The following is a 26,805-nucleotide window of genomic DNA, read 5'->3' as shown; positions in this document are numbered from 1 at the left end:
AGTAGTGTCCAAAAGTGATTATGTCACTAGCGTATTGCATTATAGCCTTTCAGGGTACACATGAATGCCTATTTCTCTGTCATATTTATGACAAATGGTATACGCGATTGTTCCTTTGGTATCTGGATCTGGTCCAACTATTCTAGTATTGAATTATTCTCTGCACAGATACTTTGCTTTGATTAATTTGTGTTTTGTGTGTGTTTGTATTGATTTTTTTTTTGTTCATTGTGTGTTTTATTACAATTCATATGTTTTTTAATGGATTTATAGAGAGAGAGAGAGATAGAAAGCTAGTAAAGTCTCTTATTTACTTTTTACAAATTTCGTTATGCAATATGTAAAACTCTTGAGATAATCTTTTGTAGAAAATTATATCAACAATAGAAGCAAAAATTGAATACTCTAAAGAAGGACGTTTTTACTCACATTGCATAGTAAATACTTAGTGTGAAGACACTCCTTCTTCTATTGTTTTACTAATCAACAGTCCCAGTACTCAAAGAGCGGGAAAATTCAAATAAATTTATTAAAATATTAAAACAATCAATCCCTCGAATTGAGATCGAATTTACACCCTTCGAGTTTCAACCTGAGATCGTCTCAAACCTGCTCTAAATACTGCTCAAGTCCTCCTACTTGAGCAGCATACTACCAAAAAGGAAAACAAAGTTATTTTCACTATATAAACGTATAAAAAATCTGTCCGTACATAATTCCATGATATAATTTATCGAACGAAGTGTAATTTACGCTCCAAATAAAGTGATGACTAAAGAATTTTCTTACAAAGCTACCTATTACGGGCTAAACGTGACATGTTTCAATTTTCTTAATGCTACCAGGTTTTCACATTTTGAATATTTGTAAGGAGGAAAAATATGAAATTGTGAATGATATTACGTTTATTTTTTTATTTTCACAATGGGAATTCAAAGCACCTGTTTTTCGAAATGTTTTTGTAAATATCTAATATTTATTAAGTATATTGAGAGATTTATAAGAATTGTAAAATGTATATTTTCGTAGAACTAGCCGTTGCCAGCAACTTTGTTTGTGTTGTGGACTTTAGTATGTAAAATTAAAAACAATTGGGTAATATGCCGAATTTCAGCTTGTTTTAGTAGATTCGTCTTTGCGTAATATTAAATACAGTAAAGATAATCTAATAATATTCGAGGAAATAATTATTTGCATCAGAGAAGAGAATAAATGTTTGAGACCAATTATCAAGAAGTTTGTTTTCCTCTCTTCAATCATTTTTAAAGACATTGTGAGTTGGAGGGCGTAACTCAACACTGTATTTCATATAAATAATATATTTTTCTTAATTGTAAAATATCTTTTATTAATCATAATTATCTTTTACAGAAGATAGACGCGTACAACCACAGCGGACCATCGTTTCAAACGTCAGCTGTCATCGCGCTCTGTTCCGTTGTCCTCATCATAGGCGTGTTTATAGGGGCCATACTTATTTGGAAGTAAGTACTTTTTTAATATAATAAAATATAATTTAAATATTAATAATCATATTTTCAATTTACACAGTAATTTTCTATCTATATACTAATAATAAGAAAACTTTGCACATCTTTTTAAGAAAATTACGCAGATTAGAGTAGGAGGTGTATGAAATTTGACATAGTTATAGTTTATATAAAGAAAGAATGTAGAAATGCATGAATTATTTTCACTTCCTCGATCTGGTAACAAGACAAACAACGGTCTTTAATTCCACCATTATTCATTAATTAAGCAGAACAATAAATAAAACATAAATATCAAAATTTCTATCAACAAAAACCAAATTAAAACTCACTCCAAATCCAAACTCCAAATTACCATCTCCAAACCATAAAATCCTTCCACCATCACCATCAAATCGTCACTAAATCACCAAGAAAATGGAAAGGAGGGGAACAAAACAATATTTTCACGAATTAGCGCCACCGATCTGGAGACAAGAGTGGATGTGACAGTTTAATCGTCGTTAAAACCGTCGTCACATACGTCTCGGCAAAGTTGATTACGACTGTCACCTATTCGAGATTTAGTCTCGTTCTTGGGTGTAGTGTATAAGTAAAAAGCTCAAATATAATATATGCATTTATGATTTTTACGTTTTTAGAGAAGTTTTCTTACATATGTACTAGCTGGACGCAGGGGCCAACAGGTTGTGTGGTTTGATTCGCTTTAGGGGAATTAAAATATTTAACATTTTAATTACTTCGCTTTAGTTGAAGAATTCAGTGGAAAATGGGGAACGGAGTGTCATAACACTAGGTTCCCAGATTAATATGCAATTTTAAAATCACTTTTATTTTATTATAAAAAAACGCTTCCTCCTTTAACTTGATTTGAGCAGATTAAATAAAACTTGTCACAATACTCCACGGACAACTCGATGTTATCAGATTTAAGCCTTAACAAGACCAAAAATGTAATGTTATTTATTTATATATATTAATTTAATAAGCTGACAGAAATTTCAATTTGGTTATAAATTTATAATAATTTGTTTAAATGGAAAAGTACTTATCATTGGGAAGTTTACGTGGATTTTGATTTGTTATATGAAAAATCCTTTCCCTAACGTACTAAGGACTTAAAATTAAATAAGAAGATATAAAATTGAATCACTTTTAAGGTCTGAGGTCGCCGTGGCGCAGCGCCACAAAGGTGTGGCTGTAACGCGACGGGTGTGGGTTCGATCCCCACTCGAGGAAGTGAAATTTCTTCGCTCTGATATCGAGGCAAAGCGCGGCGTTGAGTTCTGCCCCTCAACACGTGTCTTAACACTAGGATCCCTCTGCCTACCCTGCTGTGTGCGGGATACAGCGTGAAGCTGAGTTTTAAGATCTCGTAGCTTAAGATCAATGATATTTCTATTCACATATTAGATATTTGTCTAAAATCAAAGATTTTTATGAATATAAAATTGAGGCTGACATAACACAATGGAACGCAATAGTTATAGGTTCAATTACCACTCAGGATAAAAAAAAAACTGAAAAATCTGTCCATCCATCCTACAGTTTTCGAATATAAAATTCCATTCGCATTTCACTATTTTTAACCGACTTTTTCCTTACATTTCTGTTCATAAAATGTAAAAGTGAACGACGTGGGTCTAACTAAACAAATACTCTAACGTTACGTCAGTCACAATCGCCGGCAGTGACGCCCACACCTCACGTGCCTACATACGAGTACAGCTATAGAATAAAACGACAGAGTGAAAATTTCATACGATTTATATTTAGTTTTATTGTACTATATAAATAAAACACAAGCTTTGGCCTATATATATTCGGTTGAGGCTGGAATTTTTTTTTTAATATTTTTTTTAGCTTCACGCTGTATCCCGCACGTAATAAAATAAGCAGAGGGAACCCGGGAACCTGGCGTTACCACTCCACACTCGTTTCTATACTTTCCACCGAATTCTGGAGGTATTGCATGTTGGGTAGCGAAATATATAAACATAAATATATTTTTTCAACCGAACTAGTACGAACTATGCCGTGACGGTTATCATAGATAGGAAGATATTTTATTCCCAAAGCAATTATTGTAGGAATACGACAAAGCCCAACTTATTTACTTAGACTCTCATTATTTTTAAAAACCCATATAAAAAATAAGCTTTTTATAGTATATTTTATTATAATTCATGTTATAATGAAATATATTATAAAAAGCTAGAAAACTACTAAAAAATACATTTTGTTTATATATCTTTCAAATTCTTACAAATGTAATGAAATATACCAAAAAAAAGTAAAAAAAAATACACAACAAGAAAATCGACCCTACTAACCCCCCTCCCCCCCATTTAAACCACAAATCGGTGTTAACATCCAAAGTTAATCTAATAAAATCACTTACCGTATAACGAGCCGTTAAAGTCAGTAACTACGGAGAACAATGTACGTCGTAAATTCCAATGTTTAGCTATTGCTAGTACCGTCTGACCGTCAGTAAATCTAACTGAAGATATTGTAAGTATTGTTTAAAGGTTAGTACAGACGTAGAGAAGTTTGTAAGCTATTTAAAAAAAACAGAGAGATCTCTCTGCTTTCTATTTCAGTTTTTATAAAGTTTAGAGATGATTTTTGAGATGATAAAGTTTAAAAGCATTTTTTGTTCTATTTCTTTATTTTTCCATATAGCAAAGTAGGCAGAAGGTAGAATATTAAGACATTCCTTAATTCCCCATTTTTTGAGACAGTATGAATTCAGTGGCAGAACTTAACGCCGTGCTTTGTATTGTTACCATAGAGAAGAAATTAACATAACTTATTCATTATCTTGTTACCAAAACGATAAAGAAAATAATTTATTTGGTTCTACCCGAGGGAGTGATTATATTTAACGATGGCTTTGAGACCAATTCCCACTTGGAGAAATTATATTATTTTTATATTCCCTCTAGTGAGATCGGCGTTGACTTCCGCGATATTGGACAAAAATATACAGTCTAATTGATAACCTTCTATTTTTTAAGCCGGTTAAAAATAGAAAATGGATTCGCTTAGAATTAGGTTCCCGCTTCTTAACCGGCTCTTATACGGAAAAAAGAAGAAGCTCTCTCAATATATGTTATAATATCAGATATGTTGGTAACTCTGATCTATCAGTATTACCATTTTCAATTTTACATATTATTTAAATGTAATTTTTAAATGTAACTTTACAACGAAAAAGCTTTTTTTTATACGTAAAAAAAAACTCAAAAGGGAAGGTTGTAGACCTTTCGTTTTTTCTGAGAAATTCGTAATTAAAATGCTTTGTGATACCCCCAGAGCGATGTCAGTTAGCATTAAGAAATTCAATTTAAATTTTGGAGGGCACTTTTTATTTTTATTTTTAGAGTAATTTACTCGTTTGAACTGTCTTGATGTAGATACTTATAACAAAAAATATATATTTAAAATTTTCTTTCATGTTATAAAATTATTTAAACAACACAAGGTACATAATTAGTAAAAAAAATATGATGGCTGAACTCAACCCCGCGTTTTGCCTCATTACCAGAGCGAAGAAATGAAAGTATTAATGTCACAAGCCCCACAAATAACCTCAAATTTATATAATTAACTCATCACATATTTAAAAGTGTATTTCATATTTTTTTTTCTCCTAATATCTACAAAAACACTAATGTATGTACGTACGTCCTTAGAACAATAAACTATTTTAGAACAATATGGCAACATGCCGCACGCGTTTATTATTCATAAATCATCTAAAAGTCGATATGTAAACAGAAATATCGTACGCTTCCTCTCCGTCTCTCCTATGATGGAAAGAATAATAATCTCAACAGGACATTAGGTTTAATGAACTTTATTTAATTATAAGTACTTACTTATATGAAGAACTTATGGGTTCGGATTCTCTCGGGGAAATGAAATATTTGAGCGGCGTTAATTTCCGTCACTCAACACGCACTGCCTAGAGAATTCGGAAGAAAGTGGGCAAAGGAAGTGTTTTAGTGGGAAAAGAGGTTCCCAGGTTCTTCCTAAGATCAAACCATAAGAAATATCTCTGATGATAATGCTGATATAATAGAGAAAACTTTACCTAGCGAGTCTAATCAATACAATTTTTGATTTCTAAACTATTTTTCTATTTCCATTCAAAAAAAACCTTAGGAAAAGTCATTCTAAAGGTCTCCACACACATCTGTTACCTAAGATTTTAAAAAAGAATTTTCGTGTTTGAATAGTACTTAGAATAACGCTTCGCCAACGACGGCGGTTATTATTTTCGCTGAAACATTTTTCCATTCGCGACTACATATTTACATTTCGTACTAGAAAATCTGAACTTTTGTAAAAATATGCTTGTATCTATCTATCTATCTATGTTTTAATTTTTTTTCCACTTTCAACTAATGTATGTTCTATTTGCTGAACGTGGAAATGGAAATTAAAATTTTTTCTACGCTAATGCTGAACGAAAAGCACTAAAAGTGGGTTCAAATTCATATCCTATAAATATCTATATTAAGTCTACTGATATTTGTCAATATTTTTTCCTTTTTTTTTAATTCACATTACAATTTTTTGACATATTACAGATATTCCAGTGTTCATTTTGTACCTCACATACCTGAAGAGGCATACATACATACTAGGCTTTAACTAGGCTGTACTAAATATCGCTTCGCTTCGCCCCATGGACAAATCGCTATATCTAAGAGTTGCTTATGACTTATTCAATGTCCAAAAGCTCTGAACCCAGTTAGTTAGAAAAATGTGATTTTATGTAACCCATAAACCTACCTGGATGGATGAAAGGACTACTCAACACAAAAAGAATATTTCAATTGGAACCTGTAGTTTCTGAGATTATCGCGTACAATCAAACTAACTTTGTAGCTTTATAATATTAATGTAGAAGTAGAGATAGAAACATTGCACCCAGTGAGCTTTGAAACCACAATTACCAAATCAACAATCAAAAACTCACACCATAAAGAATACCAATTTTATTATACTTTTCTATATAAAATAGCATATATATATAAAATAGAAACCTACCAGTATTATTTAAATCAGAAACATGTGGCGGACAAACAATTTTATAGCAAGCGTATATCAAAAATATTTTTTGTATCATTTCAATGCGTGACTAATTATGCCAAATTTATACAGCGTAGCTCGTTTGCGATTGGCCACGGACGTGACGGTCGACCAATAAAATTGTAGGGCGGTCCACTCTTGCGCAGTACTTCACGATATATTTGAATATAATAATATTAATAATACTATAGGAACACCATCGGGGCGTAGAGGCACTAGGGTGTGACTGTAAACGCTGGTTGTGGGTTTGATTATCACTTGAGGGAACGAACTATTTAATATTTTAATTTCCTCGGCGTTGAGTTCTGCCACTCAATTCGCAATTCGCAACGCTTCCAGAATTCGGCGGAAAATGAGAACGGAATTTCCAGGGAACCTATAGGTGATTTAAATTGATATGAAAACAAAATCATTTTCATTTATTATACCTACGAGTACTTGTATTTATGTATACCTGTAGCAGAATCGATATCGTTAACCGGATGAGTTCCTTGATAGTTGTACCAGATACGTTTGAATGTGAATAAGCCGGAAGTACCGAATTATGTTATAGATTGTAAAAGATTTTTAAAACTTTAATAAGCGAATTAAGCGCGGCGTTCTGTTCCGCCACTGAAAACACAATGCCTCCAGAATTCGGTGGAAAGTGGAGAACGGCGGTGTTTTTATAGGAATGGAAAGTCTTGATACTAGGTTCCCAGATGCCCTGTGCCTACCCTGCAATGTGCAGGATACAGCGTAAAGCCAAAAAAATATACGTTACAAAAACCCTAGTTTGAATATGCAAAGCTTATTTTCAATTAAACCACGATCGTTATCAACTATTCCCAACTTTCATGAAAGATTGAACAGAACCACACCTCAACAGAGCAGCCCTCAACAACACTCAGCCTGCACTCGAACCCCCTTTGCTGGGGGTCCAAACAATGGACTATTTACAGACGCCTTTGTTTTAACTTTGAGTGGTCCAACCCAAGAACTAAGAAAGGCTGCAGTAAATTCTATTTTGCTTTCCTTTTTTCAAAGTCTGAACCAGATTTTCAATGGATTCCAGTTCTGATTGAAGTTTCCAAATTTTGTTTGTTTTCTTAATTTTTGGTAATTGAGCAAGAAAGCCAAAGGGTGGTTTAGCTAATTAATAGACTTAGGTCTTTTGGACTTATTAGTTTTATGGAGTTGGTAATTCCAAACTTGGTTTAACAGAACGTGGATAATAATTTGGAATATACTTATACAGGTTTTTGTGAAAATTATTTAGTTTTTACTGTATTCTATAGGAATTATTAAAATTTACAAATTTCTTAACTCAAACGTTATTTATACTATAGTATTTACATAAAATAATAAATAACTATAATCTCCACTTTTAACCAGTATAGAGGAAGTGCGTGCCGAGTAGCGGAACACACATCACGCTCCCTCAAATAAGACTAGGGAAACGTGTTGAGCACAACGTGGGCACAATGGTCACAGATTCGATTTCACCTTACTATTAGACATAGAAAATATATCTTTAAAAATATAAGCTTTATTAGTTATGTTTTATACAGCTTAAAATATAACAACCCAAAAAGTATAGAGACCATCGTGGCACAGAAACACAGGTGTTTGTCTATAAGCGCGACAATTTTGGGTTCGATTCCCACTCGAAGGAAAGAAATATTTAACACAATTTCAATTTCATCACACAATGTCTCAAGAATTTCGGAAAGTAGGGTACGGATGTCTTAATAGAAAACGAAATATCTTAACACCAGGTTCCCAGGTTCCCCTCCAAAAAAAAGGTTCATAACATAAAAATATCGATACAAATTCATAATAAACATTCGATGCGTGAAATTTTATACGAGAACCTATAATCAAATAGGACCCCTCAAGCTTAAACCGTATATCATGCATATATCGTATAACGTCTTTATTAAGCCCCATTGTTTCTCTCATTATAGTTACCAATTGCGCAACAAACTGAAAACACCAAATTAAATCTTATTTCCTATACATAAAGTCTAAAATTACTTAATGTCTTAGATCTCGATAGTCATACTTCCAATGTCTTAAAATAAATTATATTCAATAAATAATGTACTCTATTGATAAGTTTTAAGGTTGATTTTTAATTGTATTATAAAAATCTATATATTTATATCGATATCAGCACTCTACATACAATAACAAATTTGCATTATATCTCAATTCGTTTGTTGCTTAATTTGAATAGTATTTTACGCAAGAGTTCAACTTAACTATTGTTTTGTTTATTAGAAACCGTTCACTTTCGGTTATTGTTAACGGATGTACGGATTATATAATAAGTAGCGGACCCGCACGCGGCTACGCCTGCTTGAAATATAAGAATATAATTTCTATAGAAATATAATTTCAATCTAGATGAAATGCTAAAAGTGACTATTATATTTATTCTCATAAGGATGAATATCAAAATGACGCGGTAACGAACGCGGTCACGTAGCGACGACGGTTGTTATTAACATGGCAGAATAAATTGCATGTCAAATTAGAAAGTATTTTAATTTATTAGTATATATGTGTAATGTAATATTATATAGCCTATAGCACTTCTGAAGAATGCAGCTTTCATACAAAAGAAGAAAAAAAAATTAGATCGATCCAGTAGATCCAGAGATCTTAGCGTTCAAACAAACAAACAAACTCTTCCGCTTTATTATATTAGTATAGATTAAGAGATTGTTTAAACTTCCGTTATCCAAATTCCGTTAAATTGTCAAGACGATGCGTGTTGAGTGGCGGAACCCAACTCTTCGCCTTACCAAACCACCGGAGCGAAGATATGAAAATATTAAATATTTCATTCCCCCGAATGGGAATCAAACTCACAACCCTCATATTTAAAGTGGCACGCTTGTGCCGGGACGGTAGTGTCTTGTTGAGAACAGAGCTCTGCCTACCTATCAACGTGAAGATTGTGAGTCACTCGGGAATCTTCATTTCTCCGGCTTGGTAGACAAGAATAGAGAGGAGATTAGGAAACGTAGTGTCTTAACACTAGGTCTACTCTATACGTAAAGTACCTACAATAATATATATACTTACATACGATAAACCTCTAAATAAACAAACCATTGAACATTATTTACTTATATTAATTATCAATTTTAAATAAGTATTACACTTTGAATGGATTTCAATTAACGTAGAACAAATAACAGTAAAAATTAATTGTTATTATACGCAATACTGTATTATTTATTTATTATAATTACTGACGTGAAAAAGCGAGTTACACGAACTATACAAACACGCTTACAATGTGTGCTTTTGCTGACCTACCCTTAATTAACCTGTTTTTATTGAATTTTGTGGTTAATCATTGTTTTGAGGCCAGAGTAAATGCGACAGGTTGTGAGTTCGATTTCCATTCCAGGAAATGTTTTTTTTTCCATTTACCTTGCTCTTGTAACGAGGCATTGCCGCGGCGTTCAGTGTCGCCACTCAACACGCAAATTAAACCAAAAAGTCAATGATTGCTATAGCAAACAAAAGCCCGGCGTTAGTTTCCGCTGTTCAATACGAAATGTGTTGTAAAGTTGGATTCTTAACAAGTTATCAGTAAAATGCGGGTACTATTATAACTTGAAGTAGTTTTTTAAGCTTTGCCTCATTGCCTAAGCCTAATATTAAATATTTCATTTTGTCGAGAGGCAAACAAACCTAAAACTATACCATTTACAGTAGGCCTTATAAAATTCACGAGGCCTAATAAAAATCAAGAAGTCCTATTGTCTAACTTAGCAAAACACATAAAAGAAGCTTAAATGAATACTGGTCCAAGTACAAACCAATCTTCAATGCTCCAAAAGCACCAGATTTCCTTGTAATTATTGTCTCAAAGCTATCCGTTGAAAGCTTCCCAAACTTCATGATTAAGTATGACATTGTCGGTCCATAAATTATAAGATATAACCCATTTATCTAAACTCCATTCGTATTATGTAATTACATACAGACAGACCTTATATATATATACGTTATCAGTACAAATGACAGGTTTCAGGCTCAATTTAAATTATAGTGTGATTTTGACAGTTTTAATTAAGTATAATGGAGGACTGGAGGAGTTTATTAAGGTTATGTATAGGAAATGTAGAATATTCTGAGCTGCCTTAGAAAACGTTTGAAATGCTGAGGAAATAGTGTTGTAACACTCTCTTTTGTTTTCTTTGCTTACTCTGCTTTATGCGGGATACGTGTAGTTGTAAGATGATGAAATATGTAGAGTTTAGAGGCCGTCGTGGCCTTAACTCTCTGCCTACCTGTATGAAGCTAAAAAAAATTATATTTTTTATAATGTTTTTAAAATAATAATCTATGTCATCTACACAGCCAGCAAGATAAGAATAAATTAAATAAAATCATCACAAAAAAAATATTTTTAAACAATATTCACGAACACACTGGATACTGTTACGTTACATTCAGAATTTTCGCCCCCAGAAGTAGGAACCAGGAAACTTATAACTTCTGCATGCCAATTCGGAAACTTTACAGACACTAACTCCAGCATAATGGACTTCTCGATGTTCACGCTATAGCTATACTATGCTATACTATACTATAATATATCGAAGTACCAAGTTATAAATATGCAACAGAAAAGTTCCAAATATTATCCAACTTTAACGCGATTAAACTGAAGTTAAAAAGTTGTATAGAAAATGTATGTGCCTTTTTCCTGTGTGTTTCAAATACGCTATTACGGCATACGATGATTCTGGGTTCGAATCTAAATTGACATATTTTTTTGATAAATGATCTATGGTGGCTTCGCCGGCTTAAAGTTATAGTTATATTATATTATAGAATATAAATATAAATTTTAATCTGACGTATAAGCTTTAAAAGTGAAGGAATGTAGCCTCTATAAATATAGTGGTTATTGGTTTGATCTCCGATCGGGGTCCAACACGCAATGTTGAGAGGAAAATTAGCAGTTTTAGGTTCTAGGTTCTCTCAATATATCCTGCTGCGGGATAAAGCGTGAAACACTTTTTTGCTGTAACGACTATTCTTCTTTTTTGTCTTCTAAAAGCAAATGGACAATCGTCATGTTAAAAATCATATACTGTGCCTACACCACGACGGTTTTAAAAAATAAATATTTAAATGATTATTTACTCCTCATTAAGACAAGTGAAGTAAAGGCAAAAAGCTTAAACTTTATTTCTGGTAATTATTCCTTTTATCTAGATTCCACTAGTCCTCAAGCTAACCTAGGTCGAGCAGTCTAATTCAAGTTGTCACCTTAAAAGGATGTTACCCTAGATTATTTTTTTTCTCTATGAGAAAAAAAGATGGGACTGTCGTCGCGCATTACGATAGCGGAATATAAAGTGATTTTTTTATGAAAAAAAATACTAAATACAGATTTTTAACAATTTTTTTTTAAAGAAAATGCATTTTTTTTCAGTTTGACGCTTTTTTGCATATGGAAAAGTGAACGGAGAGAATTTTGTATCAGGATATTCTTTTCTCTGCTTTCCACCTGCTCTTTAAAACATTGCGTGAAAAGTTGCGAAACTGAACGCCGCCTTTCCTCAATGGGAAAAAAGCGAATTAATTAATAATAAATTTATTTTATCGAAATAATTTTATCATTGAACATAAAAATTTATATTTTATAGAAACTAATATAAAACACATTTTTTCTCTATTCGAACGAGAGACGTCAATCCTCGATTACGCTCAGGCCATTTGCGAGTGCCATACGTTACGTTAACTTGAACAGGTAGTTTTTCCCTTAGAATTTAGATGTTAATAATTTTTTAAAATTGATTTATATAAGGACAAACCGCGGCGTTAACTTCCGCCACAATCTCATATTAATTTGTTATGGACAGAACGTATAGGTAGAAAACGAAATGTCTTAACGTATATAAAATAAATCGGCTACCCAACGAAAATGATCTAGAAAAAAAATCTATAACATATATAAAATGCATTTAAAGCATGATCACAATAATTATTGGAAAGAAAACCAATTTTTAAACTGCTGATAAAGGTTTCTAACTGAATTTGAATCTAGATCCACCAAAAACTTAATAATTTATCCACTCGGCCACTACAGAAAAATGAGTATAATTATATATAATACTCCCTACAACAATTTATATACAATTTTACTGCTAAATAATATATTTTTGCTCTGCTGGGTACCCTACCTTGCATTTGATACGCGCGTCAAGTACACGTGCCAACTTTTTGGGTATGCGATATCAAAAATGAGTTTATTATTACCATATTTTAATGCATATTATCTAAAGTTTAAATTTTATTATATAGACATAACTAAGACACCCAAAAAGATAAAAAATAGTGATTGAACACTATTTTCTCTACATTTATAACACAAGACAGAAATCACTTAATAACATCTTGAGCATACACCCTATCTGCACGCATCCGTAGTTCGTGAGACAAAATTAAATTTTACTTTCGATATGAGCCCAAATAATCAAATAAGGCTTTGATGCCGATCCTGTATCCTATCCCAACAATTATAGAACCCGGATATGAATTTTAATTGAAACATGATGCTATAATTAAATGTACAGGGCCGGACTAGATTAATATATTCTTCGTTGTATTACAGATCGTATAGGCCCCATATATAATATGATATACTTTCAATTATTATCAGATATTTTAATTAAGCCTTCATTGCTGATGCCGCCAACACATTCCGTCGTGGCGCAGTGGCACAAGGGTGTCTGTAACACGACGGTGGTGGGTTCGATCCCCACTCGAGGAAGTGAAATAGTTATTTACGTTTATATTTCCATTTCTTCGCTCTGGTGTCGAGGCAAAGCGCGGCGTTGAGTTCGGCAAAAAATGGGCACCGGAGTGTTTTAACACTAGTTCCCCTCTGCCTACTCTGCTGTGTGCGGGATACAGCGTGAAGCTGATTTAGTTTTTAATTTATTTTATTTTTTTTGATTGATGTCATTGTGGCATAGTATAGTGGCATCATACAGAATAATAGTAATCACCAAGGCTATAGGTTCGATTCCCACTTGGAAAAATATATTATTTATTTCTCCGTTCTAAGAAAGAAATAAGTGTAATAATTTAACTTCAGCGAAAACATTTAAATAACCTTAAACAAGGACGGGAACCCGTACATAAATTCAGATAGACAATACCAGCATCACGATACTGTAATGTAATCTTCTCGAAAGCGAACGAGACTTCACAACGCCTTCTTGTAACTTAAATATATGGCTTTTGATACATTCGTGCTAACAATTAATTATTTAGTACGAAAATCTGTTTATTATATTAAATTTTGTTTATTTTGTTTGTAGCTTTACGTTTTTATTCTGCCTACTTTAAACTGAACTAATCGAGAATTTATGAATTAGACATTCTGATCCCCACTTTCTGTACAATTTTCAAATGCATGCTTAGTGGCGGAACTTGACGCCGTGCCTTATCCGGCCCAATCTGGAAAATTAAATTATTAATTTAAGAGAGAATCAAACCCAAAGCGATCATAGCTATGATGGCCTCGAATATACTTTTAATATACATTAAAACGCAAAATAAATGACCCAAAACATAATTCCGTTACAAAACCAACGGAATGTAAAAATAAATAACAAGTGAACAAGACGCAAAATCGACGTCGACACTTCATTTTGTCGATACCACCACATATCAGGTTTCTCCATATTTAGTGGCTCGATAATAATTAGTGGCGCGTCACTAATCGCTTGGACAACTTATGAGATTGATTGGCGTATTTCTTTACAGCTAGTGATGTGCCATGGGATAATGAGCTGTGACGTATGACGTGTTGATGATAAATCACATGGGGTTTTTAACACTTTCTTTTTTCTACTGTAGCACCAATTAAAAGATAAAATTACTTTGTAGGTGGTATTTGTGTGAAAATTTACGCATCAGCGCGGTCTTGGGATTGTTTTTTTGCTTTTTTTTTTTTTTGAAAAATTAATTTTGTATTATTTTTTAACTTTCTTACATTATTTCCTTTTAAAAATTTTCGGGTAAGATAAAGTTTTACGCTGTATCCATGGCACATAAGCAGGGGAGAACCTAATTATAAGACACTCGGTTCCCATAGAGACACTTCCGTTACCTAAAGCATTGCGCGTTGGCGTAACTCAACGCCGAAGTTGTAAATACACAGTTATAAATTATTATTATTTAAATTCTATTAAATTTAAAAATTTCACTTGACTAACTTTTGAAGCACATCCTGGCTCCTCAATGTAAGGATATTTTAAATGAAATGAAGGACTACCTATATTCTTTACAATGTTTACTTATATATTTAACTTCTGAAAAATAAAGTTAAAAAAGGAATACCACCCCCATCACCAGGAAATATGGCGATCCACTATTGAGCAGTTTTGTAAGAACTCCATTTTTTATTATTTCTGGTAACAAATTTGTCTTGTTGAGGTGTCAAAATCTGCCATTCAGCACGCAATGTGTAAAAATTGAGCAGTTAGTCCCCACTAACTGCAACAGAGTATTTTATTAGGTTCCCTCTGCCTTCCTTGCTAATTCTGAGATTTAATGTAAAACAGAAAAAAAAAGAAAATAACAATATATCACCACGCCGATCTCCATCTTTAGATATCATAACCCATTTAACTATCAACACAAAATAAACTTAAAATACAACGTTTGATCAAAGATAAACATAATTACACAAATTATACGAATATTTTTTAAGAAAACAAAATCGATATCTAAAGAAAATATTTATTTATGAAAATATAATTTATCGATATTTAAATTCGAAACAAGTTGCTTGATTTATTTTATTGATTTTGTCGACAGCCTACGTGCGGCCGTAGGAGATATTTTTAGGGGGGAAAAGATAAAAAATAGACTTTAATGTCCAAGTTAATAAAGTTCAGTTTCTATTAAACCTTGGATGTTATAAAAATGAGAACTTATCTTGAAAAATTAGATAATAGATACGTATCTTCCGTATATGGTCAAAGTGAGATTAATAAGGAATGACTAAATGTTTGGATGGGCATTCCTTTATAATGCAGGTGTATATCACATATCGTATAAGAAATATAATTATTTATATTATAGTGTATTTTTTATTATTAAAATTTAATTATTTATATTATCAATTCTTCGCTCTGGTGTCGAGACGAAATCCGGCGTTGAGTTTCGCCACTCAACACGCAAGGCCTTTAAAATTTGAGAGAAAATAAAAAAAATAAAATCACTTCTATAACAATAATCACTCAATAACTCCTCAATTCTTCTTAAATGTGAATTTTATTTATATACTGTTATTACATATATAAAACTATGGAATGACTGAGAGAGAACGCACAGACGAAACTATTGAACTAAACTTAGAAAGACAAAATTTGGCGAGTACGTAACTTAGGAAGTAGATACAGGGGAGACTAAAAGAAGATTTTTCGAAATTCCAACAGAAACGGAGAAAAAAAGGAGATTTTCAATTATTTTTGTTAAAGTCAACGCGAAAAAAGATACGGGCAACTACTAGTTAAGACACAAAATTGCAAGCCCGATTTCTGTACCCAACAAAAACTTTTCTTTTCCTCTTATATCTTGATATCAAAACAAAAAAAGTACATTAGAACAGACAGACGTGTTTATATGGCACGTTGTTTGAGGGAAAGCGTTGTATCAGTCAATCGACAACGAGCTGTTAACTGCCTTTTTATAGCAGTGGCCATTTCACGATGTCAGTACTATAGCCGTGGGTGGTCGGTGTTGTAATCGGAAGTTAGTTTTTTGGTTTTCTGACCTTTGAATTTTGATATTTATTATTGAAATACTTTGAAATGTCGTTTAGTGTATAGAAAGTTGCTATAAATATATATTTTACAAGACAAATTGATAAAATATATTTTTTCATAGCTTTTCGCTTATTCCGCACACATATTTTCCGTCAAAATTTGCTTGTATTGCGTGTTGAGTGACGGACCTTAACGCCGCGCTTTACCTCAACACCAGAGCAAATAAAATGAAAACATTAAATATTTCTTTTCCTCGAGTGGCAATCGAACCCACAACCTATCACGTTTACAGACACACTAGCCCCTGCACGGCGATTAGCCTTAAGGCCTCAAGTACAATATACCTATCGTGTTTTTAATTGCTGCATTTCCTATATAGGAAGAGTCTACTCTTGTCTACAGAAGGGACGTAACGTTAAGCCACTTCGTCCCCCATATTCTACCCAGTTTTAGAGATCTTGCATGTTAAGTGGTCGAACTTGAGAACCCGCTTTGTCTTACTACCAGAGCGTACAAATGAAATCAATTCATTCCCTCGAGCGGGAATCGAAAACACTACCATCGAATTGGTAAATTCTACAAGCTGTGCCTCTAATCTATACACATTCACGCAAAAACTACTGAACGGATTTAGATGGAACTTTATGTAAAGGTTTTATATAATTTGGTTAAAATATAATAATAACTTTAAGCGGGCGAAGCCGCATTTGGGTATATAAAAAAACATATGTTAACCACATTAGAGAAATATTCAAGTACCGTATCTAATATGTTTATAATAAGCCAATAGTAATTATCCTAAATTCAAACTTGTAATTGCACAGTAGAGTGGACAAATATAATAATATTATTCGAGCATTGTAAAATTAAATGCATTCGTTGAAATTATTAAACCAAATTGTTAGAAAAGATAGAAATTTTATTTTTGAATGCTTTTTTTTGTGACGTTGTAAATTTAGCAGACGTATTAATAAAACTTTTTATATTAAAACTATAATTAAAATCCATCAAAATCATTGTTATTAGCTTCATGTGTCACCTACATTTTAAACTTAATAGAATATTATACCATGAGAAAAACCATACCAAAAATTTTCAACCGCTTCTCTTGGGTTCACCTTGTCTTGCCACACTTTGCTGATAAAAAAAATTAAATATGGGCGAAAACATGAAAATACAAGAGAAATCTGCGAGAGGGAATCGAACCCACGACCAGTCACGCGCCACTACTTGCCTCTTCTTAAAATATAATTCATTTACTCAAAATCAGTTAAGAACATCTGCGTGAATACCACAATCGTTAGATTTTAGATACAATACGTCCCCGACAAATATTAATTGAGATATAACGATAACCGCATATACATTCGTAGAGGCTTTGTTGAAATTTTTCATAATAATAATAATATATTATATAAATTTTCTTTTTATAAGAAAGTCTGTTATTATCTTCTAAATAAATAGTCTTTGTGATAGCAACTTCCTGTTGTTTGTACTTTATATGGGTACTTTTTGATATCGTTGGGTGTGTTCAATATGCTCGTACTTGCGCTATTGTATATCTTAGAAATATTTAATTGTATGGAGGTCTGTGGTCGCTGCACAGGGGCACAAGAGCACAAAGCAGGTTAGGTAGAAGGAACCTGGGAACACAGTTAAGATACTTCCTTTCCCCAATTTATACTGATTTTTGAAGGCGAAGCGTGTTGCAAAATATTGAATATTTCATTTTTTCGAGTGAGAATTGAACCTACAACCTATCGTGTTTACATTCTTACCATCATACCCCTGGGTACCCTGGCACCATTTTCATAGGTAAAGATAAAACGGGTAGCATTAAATATAGGGCGTCGCTGTCGTCTCAATCGCGTGTTCATGTTTGGAAACCCCGATAATTTACCTCACTTTTGAACGCGAGATGAATCTTAAATGCTAAATTTACACAGAAACCCGAAAACATGATTTTGTAATCCCGAATGTTAATCACTGAGCCATTACTAAATACGGCACCATAATTCAAAGTCATTATCGTATAAATAGAAATTGTTAGTTACTGTTGTCAAACTAATCGTTGATTTTTTTTATTTTCACGCAGTATCCCGCATGATATGCGGGAAAAAAAGTGTAATTATATTTTTAACTTATGTAATTTTTTTTTACAGACATAAACGAAAAGTAACGAATCTTCTACCATCAAAATCATCAGCTCACAGCCAGGGAGGATCACAAAGACGGGCTCCTCCGCCAGCGCCTCTCTACGAAGACCTGCAAGACTTGCCAAGGAGACCACCCTTGCCTCATAGACCGGAAATGGAACCACAGCTTGAGGTAATTTCGTTATTTTTATTTCATATTGTGTGGATAAAGATGCAGGTTGTGAATTCGATTATCATTCAAGGAAACGAAATATTTCACATTTTTATTCTGTCTCTCTCTGGTGGCCTCCAGAATTCGGCGGAAAATGGAGAATAGAGTCATATTAAATATAAACAAAATATAATATTGACAAATCCAAAAAATATACGTATTATGTTGTCTTATATTTACTTAAACCACAAAGTTGAATAAACAAACTCGAAAAACGTGAACTTGTCGTCAACACGCTTTACTTAGTACGTGTATTTTGTAACACGCACGAACCTTCCTTAAACGTCTCAAAAATGAAAAGTAATTTATGTTAATTATACATGCCTGTCACGTGAACACGTTGTATATTTCTGTTTTGATGATTTTCGATAATACTATGGTAAAACATGTGTAAATCATAGAAACTACTTATTAAAAAAAAACATATTTGTTTACAGATGGTGGAAACAAAGAGGCCCAGCTGCCAAGAGCGTGTTTTTGTTTGTGGAACTGGTGGTTCGTGGCGAGGAAACTCTTGTGGTGACCCTTGTGGTACACCATTGTACGAAGAGTTGCCTCATCGGTCTGATGACTCTGTACATAGTGATGACCACTTTGCTGAAGACGAACTAAGTCTAGTGGGCGAAGCTGTACCCTGTCGGACATGTTCACGGCCACCTGCACCACATTCCTTGCCACACAGACCGAGACCGCAACGATTAGATCGCCGGCCCAAGTCTCTGGAACGACGACGAGGTCAACATAGAATGCCAAGACATATACATCCACCAGATCCTTCAGAATTTCATGAAGGAGTTCTCCTAGATGCCCTCCTGAGACTGTATCCACAAGTTGGAACGGTTGGAGCCAGACCACCTGGTCCCATGCCAATTGGGCCTGGCGGAGCGTGGCCTGGAGGTGAATTACCAGGGATTAACTGCTGGAGAGGTCCAAGGGCGTCTCCAAAACCTCCTAGTGGAGACTCATCATTTGGATCCGATTCAGGATATAGTAATAATACTTGCGGCACCTGTGGTACCAGAGCTTCATCACGACATCGCTTATCAGCAGAAATACCCTTGTCGTGAACGAAAAAGTTCGGACACAGTGGGTGTGCCATAACGGTTCTGTATTGAGTGATATCACAACTTTTAATCAATTGTAATTCCAAGCATTTATTAGTTTTACACGGCCTACTCTAACTGATATTCAGTATGGCCTCTTGCCTTCTTCGATAATAGCGTTTATGGATTCATTGGGATTATATATAGTAGGAATATTTCTACAAGTCTGTACAAAAGAGTTTCTAATAAGCCGAAGGTTTTTCAATTAGAAATATTGATTTTTCATAGCTTTTAGTATTCATTTTAAAAAAAGCAATTTGGATAGGTTTGTATAAAATTATGTGAAAATATTTAGATAGTAGCGGTTTCGTCCTAGTAATTTATCGAGCTAGTCCTAAAATTATTGCAATTATGTATTATGTGTGAAATTATAAACACATTTTTGATTTAATGTAAAAAGATTGTAAATCGTGGACTTTACTGAATTGTAGATATTGTAAAAATAGATTAAGTATAGAATAGTGACTTGAATTTTATAATCATATCACAGTAAAATTATCTGCATTAATTTATAACAATTTTAAAGTGTTTTTCTCACGCTTAGTAAATATAAACGGATTTGAGGTCTGTATAACACTAAACATGTCAGGATTTGCAAGAATTCTGCTATGTTTTAGCTTTGTATGGATATTAAGCCTGTCTATCTGCATCACATCTTATAGTGTAAAATCACTCTTTTTAATTTATGTAGATTATTTATTTTCTGGTGGTGCTACTTTGGAATTACAAAATAAATTGAAAATTATTTATGTATGAAATTGAAATATTCTGCATTTCTCTATAGGAAAAAAATATCATGTAAATTTTCTTTCAAATGTAAATTTCACTACTGTCCCGGAAAATTAAAAATTAATTTACTAAAAAATAAGCATAAAATACTGTCCTTTTCAGGCTAAGAGAACTAGAAGGAGATTATTAGTAACCGTCAAGTAACCTAACTAGAACTTGAAAATTAACATAACAAATTTCACTCTTGATGTATATTGAAAATATCATATATATTATAACTATCATTAAAAAAAGTTTCTACATGCAGTATAAAAAACTATAACAAAAAAACTAAAATTGTTTGGTTATAAACTAAGTTGTTATCAATAAAGTTTTTGTTTCTGTTTTTCCATAGAATTTAAGTTATATTTATTTTTTACTTATTTCGAATTGTATAGTTTGAAAGCATCGCTATTATTATAAAGTTTTCGGACGAATACGTCCATTTATAAATATGAAAAGCACAATAAAATGAAAAATAAATACATTTCTAAATAAACTGTATTTTTATTTTCACAAAACTATCGACGTGTACAATCCTCTCGTTCATTTTAATGGCAATAGTACAAGAATTTTAGAAAATAAAACTAGTAGTGCCGCTTTTATACAAATTATAAATGTTAATAAAAATGGTAAAACCGCCTTAGCTACAGCTGTTTAGTGATGGGCACAGCAGTTACAGCGTTTAACTGCGATAATTCTGAATTCGATCTCCACGGAGGGAAATAATATAAATATTTAAACTATTTTCATTTTCCCACTCCGGTTAAACAAAGCCTGGTGTTGATTCGCAACTCAATACAATATCTCAAATTTAGGTAGAATGCGGAGAATAAAGTCTATCGACACTAGTTTCTCTTTGGCTGTTTCAAATTTCAATGACGACGGATGGTAATTGCAAGAAGAAAAAGAAGATTCATAAACTAATTGGTGTCTAATACTCGTCAGTCGTCAATATTGATATTTTGTTTCATTATTTTTTTTTTTAATAGGCAGAGGGAATCTGGGATCCTAGAGTTAAAAAGTTCCCCATTTCCCGCTCAATTTCAATAGGTTTTGCGTGTTGAGTGTCGGAACTGAACGCTGCGTTTTGCCTCGTTACCAGTGCGGGGAAATAAAAATATTTATTATTTCACATTTTCGCATTTATGTCTATATTAAGAACTTTTATTGCACAGTGGATTATTGTAAGCCATAAATTATAGTCCATTTCTAAATAAAAGCACGACATATGACAAAGTAGACGTACAAACTTCGTGCAAACAAACTGACACACGCACAACTCTTTCTACGTATTCGTTTAGCAATGCTTTAGATTTTACTATGTTATTTATACTGACATCATAATTATTATTTATTGGATGTGGTATCCAATTTTCCTATGTATCTATATATAAATGAAAAATTAACTATAATTCCTTTTTAAGCTTTTAAGTGTCTGCTATAATTACTCTTAAAAAAAGGCCACTTATTAAATTCTATTAACTTCCCATTTTCGTAACAAGTGTTGAAATTGTAGGCAGAGGAAACCTATCATCAATAAACTCCATTCTCCACTTCCCGCACGACTCTCATCTACTTACCAGACCGAGGCAATACAAACAACAAATTCCTCGAGTGGAAATCGAACCTTGAACCGTCGTGTATCATCCAGTACCACTACATACTACCCAGCAAATATTAATAAGCCGCCCAAGGCAGTTGATTTATGCGTGTAGACGAGCGCGCGCAAATGAATACATTTTAACTACATACGAGGCCGAGATAACTAAATGAGATTATTATTTATATGGGGGACAGAAACAAAAGAAATAAGTGATAATCGTGGAGCTAAAGTGTTTATTTATATTTGTGTTACAAGTTAACTATGGAACGTATAGTGTTGTGGTGTTCCCTTTGCCTGTCGTGCTTTGCGGGAAAAAGCGTGAAGTTACATAAAACAAAGGAGGCCGTCGCACTATGGACAATGGTAGAACAACAGCAGATCAAAAGTCATTTTTTCAAAGTCGTCCCTGACGCACTATTTTTTTTTTAATTAATAGTATAATAGTGGAACTTTAATGTTATGTATTATTTTTTCGTGAATTACATTTGGAATATATATTTATTCATCGTGAAAAATTGTCATTCGTGAGAATGTCTATTTCAGGTTGTTTACTTTGATACTTTAAACATAATTTCCTTAAAAAAATGTGCAAATAGGTATAAAGTGTTATATATTTTTGCAGAGCCCATAGTATGTAGATTTTAAAACAACTATTATATTGTAGATATCGTGACTATATTTTAATAAAAAATATTAACAATAAGTGAAGAGAAAAAAGGTACGTGTTTAAAGTTCATCGAGACTTTTAACAGTTACCGACGTCTCCCGACGCGTTATATTTGATATTGTTTTATAGTCCAGATATTCATAAATAACATTTATCAAAAATCAGCTGCAGAGACCTGCAGACTGAGAAGTTATCACGAAAACTACGATATAAGTCAGGGGACACGAAAACTCTATCTATTGTAGTTTCTAATGTTTTACTATTTAATTGATTAGATTGCGGTAAATTTCCATTAAATTATTGTTATTTATTGATAAAAGGACGTTTTATCTTCATTTTGCACGCATTTTGCACGATCATTTATTCACACTACCCTCATTTATGAAATTATATGAAGAGTGAATTAATTTAAAAAAACTATTACAAATTAGTAATAAAATTACTAACAGACGTTTGATTATTAAGTGTTTTCACTAAATTTCAAAATGACGAATACTTTTAAGTTGAATTGAGTTGAATTATTACTCCCATACATTGACGGTGCAGGGTTTACGTTCAATAGGAGAAGAATTAGCACCTCTTTAAATTATTTGAGGTTCCTGGTAAAGATTTTATTGATTGAAGAATTACTTATAGGTCCCAACTGTTCATCCTAATAAACTATTGGGCTTGTTAATTTCTTTTCAGATTTATGCAGTCGGGGTGTTTGTTTTTTAATAAATATTTTTTTATTTTTCAAATTTTGGTAATGATAATCATGATATACCTTTTTAAAATCCTCGTATTGAGCTCTTGAATTTGATACCCATATTGTGGTATTCGAAACCAAAAATTTTTTTTCACTAAGTCCAATGGCGTCCCACAGCCGCCATGATTATTATTTTTCGTCACCTACCTAAGACTACTTGGGCTGCTAAAGCGAATATAACGATACCTCAATTATGTAAATCCGTTCAGCGGTTCTGGAGATACAAGGTAATAAAGAATATTGCATACAAACATACGTACATACATACATACAAAATACGCGCGAAAAACATAACTCTTCCTTAGCAGTCTGGAATAATAATAAACTAATTTAATAATACATTTTTACTATTATTCCTTTAATTTTTACTATTATTTACTGAAAACTTTTCTTTTCATTATTTTTTTATATATATATTCTCCAATAAAAGTATAATATCTGAACTTCACCTAACGCACTATTTCATACTTTATGCTTATGCAAAATTTCAATAGTTTATCTTAACAAATAAAAAAGTTATCGATTTTTGATCTGATACAGACCTCGATTTCCCATAGTGCGTCGTGACGCAGCGGCACAGGCGCGCGATTATAAGCGAGACGGTTCTAGGTTAGATTCTTAATCGAAGAAATGAAGGATCACCTATTTTCATTTCCTGACTTTAGCAACGAGGTGTTGAGAGATTGAGGAACAGAGTATCTTACTGGAGTACGTAGTACCTCAACACTAGGTTCCCAGGTTCCCTTTGCCTACGTTCTCTCAACGCTACTTTACTCAGAACGACATTCTAACATTTTAATAATATAATACGTACTTACATACATGAAACTAAAATAACTAAATGAGATTATTATTTATATGGCTGACATGAACAAAAGAAATAAGTGATAATCGTGAAGTTCCAGGGTTTATTTATATTTGTATCACAAATAAATTAACAATGTGTCACACGCCGTGTTGAAGCGTGTTCCATTAATATATCCATTCTGGTAACTGGCAACTTGCAGACAGTCCGCGGCGTTGAGCTCCGTTGAGTTCGTATTATTATTATTATTATATTAATCATTTTATTATTGTTTTATTTTTTACTAACAGTTAGTAGAAACCTAGTGATAGGTCATTCCGCCCAATTTTCGGGACTTTGCGTGTTAAGTTCACCAGCACAAGGTTTTCAGGTTCCCTCTGATACGATAAAGCGTGAAAGTAAAAATACGCATACATATATATAAATAGATATATATTTGAAGTTATTAAATACAATAACCGTCAATACGAAGACGACAATATCAATCTTAGCAGCTATCGTCGGCGTCGGAGAGTGACGGAGAATTTCAAAGGATGTCGGTAGCTGATACCACTTTGTAGGGGTTAATCTTGGAAAGTTATCATTTATATTAAATATATTTTATAATACTATACCTGAAGCCATTGTGCTGTGCCCCATAGCGGTAGTGGGTTCGATTTCTGTTCAGGGGAATAATTTAGTTTCATTTCTCGATAACATTTCTTTAGCATTACTCGATAACCTAACACAAAAAAACCTTTTCAATTTGAAACAGTAGTTCCTGAGATTAGTGCGTTAGAACAAACAAAAGCTTTTGTATTAATCATATTAGTATAGATTTATGAGATCAGTGTGGCGCAGCAGTTATTGGTTCCTTTTTGTAGGAATGCGTTATTTTCGTTCTCTCACTCTGGCAACGAAACAAACACTATAACACGTAACCCACTGGGTTCCCTCTCTACCCTGCTTTAAGCAAGATTCATAGTGAAACTATTAAAAAATTATAGATTTGTTCTTCAAAGTGCAAAATGTTATGATATATTTTAGTACTAACTAGCGACCCTATTGCGGCTTTGCCCGCTTTTACTACTGGGTTATTCATATAATGTATGTTTGCAAAGCACTTAAGATAATGTGACAATTAATTAAACCCTAATGCAACCCGCATTTTCGTAGTTTCAATAAGAATTTTCCAATTGTTTTACACAGCAAGGATTTTTTAGTAGGTACCGTAATTTTAAATCTGTGCTACTAATCTTTTCAAGTGCTTATCTATATATATAAAAGGACTTGTCCTCACTGACTGAGGTAAGACGCACGCACAGCCGTAACCGCTGATGGGAGAAACGTAAAATTTGGGGAGATGTTTACTTTCGTAATCTGGACATCCACTAAGAAGGGATTTTGAAAAATTTTTACCCTAAAGGGGTGTAATAGGGGTTCAAATTTTGTATAGAAAAAAAAATAAATCGGCACCGATTTTTATAAAATTTCAAATTTAGATTTTTAAAAGTATTTAATTGAACACGTGTTTCATCGTTTTCTAGAATCCTCCCCCTAAGAGTGCAAATAAGGGGTTGAAAGTTTGTATAGATTTTTTTTAAATCGGCACCAATTTTTATAAAATTTGAAATTCAGACTCTTAAAAGTAATTTAATTCAACATATGTTTCATGGTTTTCTAGAATTCTTCCCCTAAGGGTGCAAATAAGGGGTTGAAATTTTGTATGGAAAAATCTTTAAAACGCCACCGATTATTATAAAATTTTTAATTTAGAGTCTTAAAAATATTTAATTGAACATGTGTTTCATGGTTTTCTAGAATTCACCCCCTAAGGGTGCAAATAAGGGGTTGAAAGTTTGTATGGAAAATTTCTTTAAATCGCCACCGATTTTTATAAAATTTGAAATTTAGACTCTTAAAAATATTTCATTGAACACATGTTTCGTGGTTTATTAGAATTCACCCCTGATTACGCAAGCGAAGCTGCGCGCGTCCGCTAGTTAAAATATATTTAAATGACTATTTTTAGATAGTTAAATGACATTAAATAATACATTCAACTCGAATTATCCAATACGTGCAAACGCATCTAAATCTTCGTTGCTATAGAGGCAGGCGGGTTTTTTTTTCGAGCTTGTGGTTGATGCTGAAGAGGGTATTCTGTCCCTGATGAAAAGCAAGCATTATGTGGCTGCCTGTGAGGAAAATTAAATAGAATGCATCGGCCGGGAATTGAACCCAGGCTGCCCGCGTGGCAGGCGAGCATTCTACCACTGAACCACCGATGCGTGTAAGGCAGGCGGGCGCGGCGGACTCGCTTGTATAAGCATAACGTCGCGAGGCGCGTTTCGCAGCAAGGATTTTTTGAT

At 33.0% G+C, this 26,805-nt stretch overlaps 1 protein-coding gene across 2 annotated transcripts in view; it reads left to right on the top strand.

Annotated features, from left to right (window-relative positions):
- pxb (putative Hedgehog signaling attenuator pxb) overlaps positions 1-21,127 on the top strand; it is a 72,374-nt gene extending 51,247 nt beyond the window's left edge. For both annotated transcript variants that reach the window (XM_085189403.1, XM_085189402.1), the window contains exons 3-5: positions 1,372-1,484; positions 18,553-18,718; positions 19,195-21,127. In XM_085189403.1, the coding sequence (XP_085045529.1) occupies positions 1,372-1,484; positions 18,553-18,718; positions 19,195-19,824 (909 nt within the window). In that variant the 3' untranslated portion in view covers positions 19,825-21,127. The remainder of the gene's footprint in view (positions 1-1,371; positions 1,485-18,552; positions 18,719-19,194) is intronic.
- Positions 21,128-26,805: the final 5,678 nt, after the last annotated feature.

Source organism: Heliconius melpomene, chromosome 8 (assembly GCF_056956725.1).
Source record: "Heliconius melpomene rosina isolate 202511_hmr_F chromosome 8, ASM5695672v1, whole genome shotgun sequence".
NCBI classification, from domain to species: domain Eukaryota; kingdom Metazoa; phylum Arthropoda; class Insecta; order Lepidoptera; family Nymphalidae; genus Heliconius; species Heliconius melpomene.
This window is presented reverse-complemented; position numbering and strand designations above follow the sequence as displayed.